An 11,355-nucleotide genomic window follows, 5' to 3' on the forward strand; every position below is an offset into this window, starting at 1 on the left:
CGAGTGTGACCGAATTGATAGCGGAATTCAGTTTGTATTTTGTAAACGCTCGGCTTGACACGGAAGGCGGGAAAAGGGTGAATGGCAATTGGTACACGCGCGATGATTGCGCCTACTGTGGTGTAAATATTTCCAGTAACGGGTGTCCGGAATAAGTAGATACGATGAAAAAAAAAAAACGCATTTGCAATTCGAATGCGAGCTGAATTTTTGCTTTGTGTTTATATCTATATTCAATTTTCAATATAATATGCACATGTATATATATATATATATAGAGAGAGAGAGAGAAAAACCTGACGACGATTTTCATATTAAAGCTTCATTTCCGACGGTACTAATTCCTTTTATTCAGCTCAAGTTTAAACCGATTTTTTTCTCCCTTCCCCCCCTTTCCCGAAGGTTTTGCCAGGGAATTATATTTTTCATAAAATCTTCCCCTTATTATCGTTCTGATAATTCCACTCGAGTCACCGTTCAACCTCTGCAGAACTTCGAGCAGACGCGACGATTATCGGAGTCGATGATTCAATTTCACGTTGCAAATTGTTCGCGCCGGAAGCTCATATCCGGGCACTTCCGGTTCCCCTGTTCCCGCCCCCTGACGCAGATGAGCGGTGAACTGACTTCCGTTCTCTGCCCAGCTCTGCAACCCTCCTGAAAGCTCTGTCTAGCTTCGTGCACTTCACCTGCGTGATTTGCGCTCTCCGATTAAAAAGTTTCGACAATTTCTTTTCCTTTTTTGTTTTTTATTTCGTTCTTTTGTCGGTGTTGATGTTATTTTTTTTTTTTTTTTGTTTCTTCATTACTATCGCCGATTTATCCGCACAACTGTATCCGAAGAAGTTAAAGTAAAATGTGATTTGTCACAAAGAAAGCGAGTGAATTATTCAACGAACGTTCTTCTCTGTACTCGAATGATTATAATCGTGCAGACTACAGAATTTTACGGCATGTCTGAACCTAGGCGCTATTATACTTGTTATCTTTGCCACGAGATACTTATTTCCTCGATATGGCTCGACAAGTGTACTAAAAATTAGATCACTTAACACCCAGCCTATAATAATATCCTTCAACTTGTTTCGTCGTGTATAGATTTTAAAATCTCATTGCCGTGTGTCAATAGCATCGAAACTGCGCTTCGTTTCTGTTTCCTATCTGTTGATCGTTATTTCCATGTATAAATAAATGAATAAAATTTCGCTGACAATGAATGTATAAAATATTGTTTCGTACAAATGTTTTTTTTTTTTTCTCTTTTTTCTACTGGAATCAAATTCGAAGGAAAATTATCGACAAAATTAGCTCTAGAAATTTGTGCGTCTTAGAGAATATTTCGTTCCCTCTGATCGATATAAATTTCAAGCTACACCGAAAAATATGTAAATTACTTCGACGGTATATTTATTTATCAAAAACAATGAAAAATCCTAAATTCAACCGAAGTATCGTGGTTCAGTGATTTTTGTTTATTTTATTTTTTTTTATTTTTAAACGACTCCGAAAAGTTCTGTAATCGAAATAGGAAAAGTCAAACATGGACATTTTCTCTTTCGTTCCATTTCGCGTCTCGGTCGTAGAGTCACTCACATATCACGCTGTCTGAAGTAAGAGTGAACAAGCGAATAATTCCATCCCACTATTTTTGACCGATTGTAATTAACGATCGGAGAATGAATTCCAGCATCTAAAGTCAAACGAGTAGACGAATGAATTTTTGCGAAAAAATTGTGAAATATTTTTGACACGATCAGCTGTGACACTTTAAGCTTGACAATCCGCGAGAGTAAACACGGCGTGTTGAAAAGCTGTAAATATAATTGTGCAGTGATGCAAAAAGCATCTTCCTAAAGGCGTGGCATGTTCGTGTCTCGATCTACGCTAAAAAGATTTCCGTCGCTGTGCAAGCAATTCGTGGTGGGGCGTGAAGAGACGTGTTAATTCGCAAAGATAGATGCCGAGGTTACATATTGCCGCTTACCGGACGATTTTACGAATTCGCGTCCCAGCTTTTCGCGCCCGTCGCTGCTGCTCTCGAAGAGAGGCCTGGAGGACAGTGTGAAATCCCGGCGAAAGAGGTCTTGGGGAATGAGAAAAGGAAGAAAGTAAGGAAGGGAGAAGAAAAGTAAAAAAAAGAAAAAGACAGGCGGTGAACACTTCGATCGCGGAATCCATTACAAAAATCTGCATTCTAAAACAGCCTAGAAAATACGACGGATGCGAGTTTTGAACGAGCGATTCAAACGCCAGGGGGAAGAAATCATCTCTCAAACTTGTTGTGAGGAAAAAGCGAATCGAATTCTTTTTCACCGCCAACAAACCCAAAACCCGTTCCTCTCGTGACGAGCTACCGATTTCAGAACGAATTTAACATTTTACTTACCATAAGTTGTAAGGAAAAAAATATAAAGGGAAAGAGTAAAGGGGCGGTTTTTCTTTCACACGGACATCGCTGCTTTGGGAAATAACAAAACTTCGTTACTCTCCGTATTAGAAAAACTGTGAAAATGATTTACTCAAAGTATAAACTTCTTTCTTTTTTTCTTTTTTACTTTCTTTGGTGATAATCATATGCCTATGTATAAACGTATATATTTTTATTCTCCAGTTGAACGAGGTGATTTCGGTGCTTAGCCAAGTATAAAAAACAAACATGAAGAAACACCCTTAAAGCGAAACAAACCCGACGTGAGTGTCGATCGAAGTTCCGAAGAGAAAGAGAGAGAGAGAGAGAAAGAGAGAGCAGCGACTGCTAAAAATTCAAAGAGGCGAAAAATTCGAAGGAATAAATTGAAAGTTCGCGTGGGAGGAAGGAAAAAAAAGGAAAAAATCCACGTGAGTTTCTGGTTGACTCGGAAGTGACACAAAAGTTTTCACCGCACTTCGTATTGTCACTGGATAAACTTTGGATATTGTTCAAGTAACGATTCCTCGCCTGCCTTAAGTATATACATACGCATTCATACATACATACATTATATAACGCCTACTTTACGAAAGAGCGAAACAAGAAAGTAAGAGATTCGCGCGAAACGTCGTTTGAAATTTGGAAGAGAAAAAAGGCGAAAAATACGTATATAAATATTCGAAAAAAAAAATACATACATATACATATATATTTCAATCCACGCTTAATCCGCTTTGATCCTTGGGAAAGGATTTGCGAATCTGCAAATAACGAGGGGGAATTTCTGCAGTCGAACCGACCAAGAAAATACCGCACACAGCATTGACGTAAGCAATTTTTCTTATTTATACGTTCGTCGATTTTTTTTCCGCTTCATTCAGATATTTATATCGATCGACTTACCGTTTATGTAGCAAAGTCTTATGCCCCAAATGTTAGACGCACGCGAATAATAAAACGTAAAAAATTCACATTTCATAGATAGAACGTGTAAGATTGAATTAGGTACTTATCAATATTGATAAGCTTGTAACATTAGCTATGTGTGAGAAGAGAAAATAATTGAACAAATAGAGAAAAATGACTTAAACGACTGACAGCGAGAAGAGAAAATACAAAAAACTAATATTGCTATTAATAAAACTGTAGAGCAGGAATTTGGAGATTTGTTTCTCCGATCCAAGTCACTAACAACAACGATGTTGTTCCAAATTCCGGCATCATTGGATTAACGTTCAATTATCACGGCAGTAGTACGTAAATAACTATGTGACAAACAACAGTCTTCGGACAAGTGGGTGATACTCGATATTCGCAAGTCTACAAGAGCATGTCTTTGTACAGATACGTCGGAAGCAACGTTTAATGCCATTGGCCCGCTTCAATCGCTAACTTGGTGTCAGTCATTCGCACGTATACTAATCAAACGTATTGATTTGTCAAACAGAGCATGAAATATTAACGCGCTACGAATCACGCGGGCCAAATTTTTCGTCATGATCCGTGTTAAAGAGAATAGAGCACACACCGACGTAACGTTGTATACGAAAATAAGAATGATTATCACGTTCACAGTTCGGTGCATAGCAGTACAAATATTGATAATGGTTGTGATTTTATAAACAAATTTCAACAAGCCTGAATAATACCATTGTGCTTGTTCCTTAAATCGTGATATTTATCACAGAAAATCGACTTCTTTAAAAAAAAAATTTTCTTCTTCCTACAGAACTTCGAGAGTTTCTGAGTAACTCTTTTTCGAAGATGAGCAACGAGCCAATTCCGATGCCGCCTCCTGCGGGTAGCGAACATTCTCCCGACATGCACATCAACATGGAACGAATAGATAATCCCCACAAGCGTTTGAGTCTGAGGAGACAAAGCATAGCAAACGCTGTCATGAACCAGAGAAGAGCTTTACTCGGGTAACTGATACGAAAAACTTTTTTCTTTCTTTTTCAACAGCATAGAATCAATATGAATTTTAAAAACTTGGCTCAATTCTTAATCAATATCCCAACGATATGTCAATTTGAGTAGATTTTTTTAGCAAACGAAACAGTATTAATATTCTCTTAAACGATATCATTGTCAAAGGAATTGCCTGTATCAGCGTTAATTGATGTAGGGCGAAGGGGGAACTGATTGACTGCATCATTTTTTGACGACCCTTGAAACCCCTCGATGCGGTATCGAATTTTCACTTACTCCTGTCAAAAGGTCCATTAAGCAAGAGATAGGTACAAAAGAAAAGCGGGCGTTCCCGTTTCAGTTCCCAGACAGAAATGCAATCGATACGAGATGCGTTCCACTTTGTAGCCTTACAATACGTTTACACACATCCTCGTTCACTCGCTCACTCACTGACAGATAACAGAAATACGTGTAGGGCATAAATGCACTCAGGGAAGCGCGTGCGTAAGATGCTAGAGGCGCATAATGCAGGTCTAGCCACATCCCAGCGTACATCCGTATATCGAGTATCGGAAACAACGGGTGTAATAATAGTATCTGTAACTGTGGTGCAAAGCGTCATTGAACCTTCGTTCATTTAATCAAGCAAACACAATGGCTCAACAGTTCCATTTAAGTTCATCCCCCTCAACATTCGCCTCCGCAAGCACGTGTGCGCGAAGCTCGATTCCTCGCCCCGTCGTACAAGGACGATGAATGGATAAAAAGCAACCTCTGCGATACCCTCGAGTAACAGGAGCGTTAAAAATAGTTTGGACGGACTTGTTAACGCATTCGTTCGGTTAACCAATCCATCGAAAGTCGCGTAAAGTCGAAGGTGGTCCTCGCTAACGAACGAACCACTTCGACGATCGCTTGTATGTTAATAATAACCAATGTGAATTTTTCGCATCGCGTTTCAGGGCTCTGATGACCGAACTGGGAAGTAACATATCCCTCCCCTCGGCCGTGTCACTCGATCACGACTATGGCCAGCGGCACGAAAGCCAACTCTCGATTTCTCATATTCAAGACCATCACCCTCTCCGGCCAACGATGTTGCAATTAACGCCGGTTGGCACAGCGGCAGGACCCTTGGTGAACATGGACGTCGCGAAGGGTGAGTGGAGTAAGTTTGGACTAAGTTACGTGGACGGTAGTTGAACCGCTTTGAGCACGGGGTGCGCGACTGGAAGGTATTTTCGGAGAAATTGGTTGACCTCGGAGGCGCGATTTTCCTGTTTCAGCGCCACCCACGCCGCCAACGCCGCCGACGCCGCCCACGGAAAAGAAGTACAACCACAAGTACCAGGAGCTTATGTCAACTCTGAGCACACTTTACGCGAAACTTCTGGTAGTCGTTGGTGTCGCCATACCCGTTACCGCCAGCGTTAGCAAAGGTGTGCCGACGGCTTACGATCAGGTCTGTAAAAACATGGTAGCGAACCGACCGCGGGAATTCCGAGCCCAACGTTGTTTCGCAGCGTACCCTGTACTCGACGGATCCAAAAACACCGTTTCTCCCAAACACTCCGATCCCATCGATCCAAGTCTCTTTCTTCCGATGGCTTAAACGCGAGTTTTGAACCGACTTATTGGCATTCGATTGTGTAACTTACGGACTAACGCAGACTCGACGAAACAGCACCTCATACAGCACCTGACTCCTGTCGACCAACGATCGGATAACAAAAATTTCCTTCTCCATACTCGACAGGGTTACTACCTCTACTTGTACTTGATGAGTGTGGCATTTGTGGTGATGCTCTACACCACGCTCATGAGGGACAAGGCGGTTAAGAGGTTGCTGATAAAGCACAACATGGAGGAAAAGATCTACGAGTTTCCCGTGGATTCGGGCAGACCGCCGATAATTCAGGTGATTCCTCGGTTGCGTGCTTTTTACATGTCGAAGAGACGCTGTTTCAAAGGAAGTATTTTACACCTAAGTTGGTAAAGTTGGTTTTCAAACATACCGAATTCGGTGATACCTCCAGGCTCAGCAGTACGGCAGCTTCTGTCTCCGACTTGGCGCTGTTGGCTTCGGTGCTGGTTCTCTGGTCTTCACCGGGTTGCAAATCGGTGCCGAAATAGCGACGTCCTCGGGTGCTCTACGCGCACTAACGCCGGCTGCGCGTCTCCTTCTGGTCACAGCCCAGATGCACTTCATATTTTTGAACAGCAAAGACTTGGAACTCGCGAGGCACGGCGCCCTCGCCAAATTGGGTCTCATGCACATGATCGCAACGAATTTATGCGAATGGTTGCAGGTAGAGTGCGAAAATCACAAGCACTGTGGGTTGTTAATTAATCATTGGCCACTTCGTTTTGTTCGAGTAAAAATGTTTACTTTCGTTTAACAGGCTTTGATACAAGAGACACGTCACGAAATTGACCAGCTGGAAAACGAACACGAAAGTCGGCGTGGAATATTGTCGGGACTTCTCACGAATGCGAGCCCGTTCCTTTTCCCTTGCACTATTGAGTTCAGTTTAATTTGCGCGGTTATACTCTTCGAGATGTGGAAAAGGATCGATGAGAAACCGACAAGAAGCGAAAGTCTTACAAGATCTATTCACCAACTGAGCATAGACTGCAGCAGCGCACACAAGCAAGTGTTCTAATCAATTTTCAATTACCGCCAAGATTTTGCGCCCGCGAGTCAGGATTGTAAAGATTTGCATGATGCTTTTTCATTTTCGAATATCGTAAGTTTCTCGGACATGAACGGAGCACGACCCTTTACTTTGTTCCATCCGTATAATAAAGAGACGCGTTACCGAAATGTACAGATAAAATATGATTTCACCGCGTCGCGTCCGGCGATGAGATATTTTCTCTTACTACGGGGTCAAAGGTGTTACATACACTCACATCAATTAAAAAAGATTCGGTGATTTTTACCCATTAGCAATCAACGCCCTACATTGAACAATCGATGAACGTGTTCGTTATTTTCTTTCTTCAGGGGATTGTTCGCCGGTATATTGATCATAGCTGCAACCATACTCAGCTTGATCATGTTCTTCGTACTGAAAGAAGAAAAGCCCGACATCGCCGTGCAACAAGTCACGGCCCTTGAGGCTTGCATACTGCTTGGAGGTAAATCGAACAAAGTAAATCGTATCGAGTAAGGGATGTTTCGACGAAACGACCGAGGTGTCAATGTTATGCGAAATCGTATCGTAATCTCCGTAATCGAACTGAATTCGGTAAAGTTAGAATAAAATTCTGCATAAGTAATCGTCAAGGTAAATCATCGGTACTCATGAGAAATCATTTAGGATTACAGGAATCTCTTTGCAAGTCGTATAAAATCTTAGAAATCATGAGAAATCGCGTAATCAAAGTAAAATTTATCTGTCAAGTAATATCTCGTAATCGCTGTACAACATACAGGTAATCATGAAATACGTAATCACGATGTCAACTTTTACTTCGGTGAAACAATCATCGATGTTAAACGATATTCACTCGTTTTCATTGTCGAATAATGCCGAGAAATCGCGATTCGAGTGATCGGAAAGGAGTTGTTTTTCTTTACTTCTTCTCACGTCAACAGGTATAATGGCATCCGTTGGAGGCGCGATAAAATTACGACACCTAGAGCCAAAGCCAGCGAAGGGCCAGAACCTGGACGCGACTTTGCTGGCGGCGGCTCAAGCAGGAGTTTACTTGCACTGTTTGTTCAGCGTGGTGGGAGGATTTCTGACAACTGGTCCACGCTGGGGTATCGCTTTGACCGCCGACATATTGGCACTCGTTCAAAGCACCGTTCAAACATTGCTCATTAAGGTAAGTGACAACAAATTAGATAGAAATTTCTCCCGTTGCCTGCCAGGATTATACCGTGACGTTGTCGAGCCACTTTGATACACGCTGTGTTCGCGGTTAAGCTGTGCACACACCTGCCACCGAACGCGGTCGTTCCGTGCCGCGTCACTGCGTTTCGCGCAACAAGGTTTTGCATTTCACAGCTCTGCAATACGACCGTTCGAGGATTAATATACTGCACTAAAGGCCCGGCCGATCACGTTACAATAACGGGTGCCCCGCTTTCGTTGGGCAACGACTGGGAAGAAATATCGCCGAGGTATCCAATGGTTTAAGGGGAGGGTACAGTTTGAAAGAAAATTAAAACACTTGGAGGAATTTGGGTTTGAGGGCTCTATTATTTATAGTTTCGAGTACATTATAGAGTTTTTTCAGTCAAATTAATAACAAAATGGCGGAATGGGGCGTATAAGTAGCCAACGACTCCGAACTCGGGAGCTTTTGCGATGGCGCATATCCCGACATCATTGTTCAACTTTTAACGGGTAGAAAACTTTTTTTTGAGACAAAAACATATTCTTGGGTTAGAGCTCACAGCTCGAATGTTGAAAAAAAAATTTTTTTTTCCAATACATCAGATCAGAATGATGTTAAAAAAATTGGGGAATTGAAATTCAAAAATCTAGCCCCGAGCTCGAATCGACAAACAAGTTTTAAAAATTGTGTCAAGATTTCAAGACGATCGGATAAAAATTGACCAAGTAATCTGCGCTACCGGATTGAAAACGTATTTGTTCGCTACTTATACGCACGATCTTGTTATTAATTTCAATGAATAAATTCTGAAGTGTTTTTAAAACTATGAATAATAAAGTCCTCAAACTCAGATGGCTCGAGGGGTTTAAATTTTCTCTAAAAAAAAAAAAATCCTACGAATAGGTATAATTTTAGACTGTCGAAGCTATACCAACACCTCCCTTATATAAGGACGTACGCATGTAGAAAGTGAATTTCATGGTAAAATGGTATATGATTTTTTTCCACGGCATTTGCTACGAAACCACTTCAAAACGCGTATTTACACTAAAATTAGCCGAAAGAAATAAATAAAGGTAAAAGGCCTCGTATTTGGTGGATACGCCCTTTCAGCACCACACTATATTTTTATTCGTCAAATTTATAAATAGTATGATAAATTTTTTTTTACAACGATGGAGAAACCTTTGAAACGTAAAGATTCGTCAATTTCGGGAAGAACGTTGAGAATTCATTATTTTCTCAAAAAATAATATCAAAAGTAACGGTATAAGATCGCACGTCATGTAGGCACATGCGACCCCATACCCCATAAGCGTACGTGATTATTCATCGTAAAGTTGGCGATGAAAAGGCATAACCGACAATACATGCCACCTTTTACCGTTAATTGATCCATTTCTTAATTTCAATGTTTTTCAACGCATCTTCATTTCGTTCGCGTAAATACATAAAGGGTGAGAAAATACACCTTCTTACCTTTACGCGTGGTAAAAGGTCGAACAACGGCGCGTACGTTCTCATACCATTAGACACGCGATATCACTGTTTCGCTGCTTTTTCATACACCGTACACCGCGTCACGGTTGGTTTTGTATACCCAGCTATAGATACGTTCGCACAATGTGTATAGCTGATAATCGAGTATGATATTGACACATTTTTCCAACATCCGAGGATGAAATACACGATCCGCTTCACGTGAATACCGTCGGACTGTCTGTTTGTGAACCTGCGACAGGGAATACGTACACAGTTGTTGGGTAAACGAGAGGGTTCGCGATACTAAATACATCCGATCACCCGTGACGGATAAATATTTACTTCTCGAACGTTGAAACGTGAACACAAACGTAAACACCCGTGTCGAATATCATACGGAAAAATGTTTTGAAAATTCAGGGAACGCGGCTTAATATCGACATTACTTTTTCCATTTTTGTCACTCTCCCACCCAGGTTGCCTGGAGGCGACGTTCGGCGACGTACGATAAGCCGGGAAAAGAGCTAATTACCTTCCTGATAGTAGCGAACATCGCGCTCTGGTCGGTAAATACTCTGGAAAAATCTCGAGCCGGAGTCCGTCCGCAGCACATTGAATTCTTCGGTGTCTGGGCCTGGACCATAATCACTCACGTATCGATGCCGCTGGCAATATTCTTCAGGTTTCACTCCGCGATTTGCCTTTTCGAGGTTTGGAAGAGCTGCTACAAGTACAGACCACCTGGATGCGCTCAAACGCCAAGCTGATACCTCAAGCGCACTCCATTTATTCGATGTAATCTTACCTAAATTGTATTTATAAACTTGGGAAGTAAAACGGCATCGCTGTAAGGGGTCAACCGTTCTGCGGTGAAGCCTGCATCCGAATCCATAGACCGTCGAACTCGAACGAATGACTTTAATTTACGAATTCGAAGGACTTCGAGTGAACTCGAGTACAGACTTGCGTGACTTGATGTAAAACGACCCAACGACACGTGCTCGTGACTTGAAACGAATTTACACGTATCAACGTAAATGCCAAAAGTCTGGGTGAAATCGCGGTGTGCAACTTGACTCGAAGAATGGTTGACCCCGGATCAACGCTCTAACTCGAACAATTTGTTACGTTATATTTTTTCATCACCTTCCCGACTGATTAATCCTAAAGAGATCCAATAATTGTTGGGGAACGTTCCACGATCGAGTTTCATTAGGCGATTGTAGGGTTGAAACGGACATGGGTGAAGTGGCGGTTGTACGCTCGATGAAACCCGGCGAACAAGCTCGGGGAAAATCGACGAGTGTTTCGCCGTGAATACGTACGAAGGTACGGGTGGACAGAGAAAAAGAGCGCGCGTACTTTCGCCGATCAAGGGTCATACGGAGCGGAGGAGAGCCAGCACCACAGGCCGACAGTTTGATACAGTTTACGGTAAACACATTTTGGTGGCAATCACGTCAGGCTGAACAACGAGGAGGTCGAAGAGGAGGGCGTGCAGCGGCAGCGTCAGGTACATGGGGGTAGGTGGAGGAAAAGCGACGGAGGTCAGGGAGAGCGGTCGAGCGGTGGTCCGGACGCGAATTGGAGGTTGACTGAGGGCCGGAATTGGGGTTGACTAGCGGAGGGCTCTTAGCAACCCTTTGCCGACCTGGAGCTTGGCTTCGTCCGCCTCGAAGACCCGGAGACCCGAAGGTTTC

The 11,355-nt window shown here is 42.4% G+C and overlaps 1 protein-coding gene across 2 annotated transcripts; it reads left to right on the forward strand.

Annotated features, from left to right (window-relative positions):
* Positions 1-1,990: 1,990 nt before the first annotated feature.
* Positions 1,991-10,775, forward strand: LOC107219761 (proton channel OtopLc). Of its 2 annotated transcripts, none has more exons than XM_015658091.2 (11): positions 1,991-2,524; positions 2,612-3,237; positions 4,140-4,335; positions 5,287-5,492; positions 5,611-5,786; positions 6,081-6,242; positions 6,361-6,633; positions 6,727-6,974; positions 7,332-7,465; positions 7,926-8,158; positions 10,132-10,775. In XM_015658091.2, the coding sequence occupies exons 3-11, from the start codon at positions 4,175-4,177 to the stop codon at positions 10,420-10,422; spliced, it is 1,884 nt and encodes a 627-aa protein (XP_015513577.1). In that variant the 5' UTR covers positions 1,991-2,524; positions 2,612-3,237; positions 4,140-4,174; the 3' UTR covers positions 10,423-10,775. The 2 variants fall into 2 exon arrangements, with proteins under 2 accessions (XP_015513577.1, XP_015513578.1); XM_015658092.2 differs by having other exon boundaries at positions 5,287-5,483.
* Positions 10,776-11,355: the final 580 nt, after the last annotated feature.

The sequence above is a fragment of the Neodiprion lecontei genome, chromosome 6 (genome assembly GCF_021901455.1).
Source record: "Neodiprion lecontei isolate iyNeoLeco1 chromosome 6, iyNeoLeco1.1, whole genome shotgun sequence".
Lineage (NCBI taxonomy): Eukaryota > Metazoa > Arthropoda > Insecta > Hymenoptera > Diprionidae > Neodiprion > Neodiprion lecontei.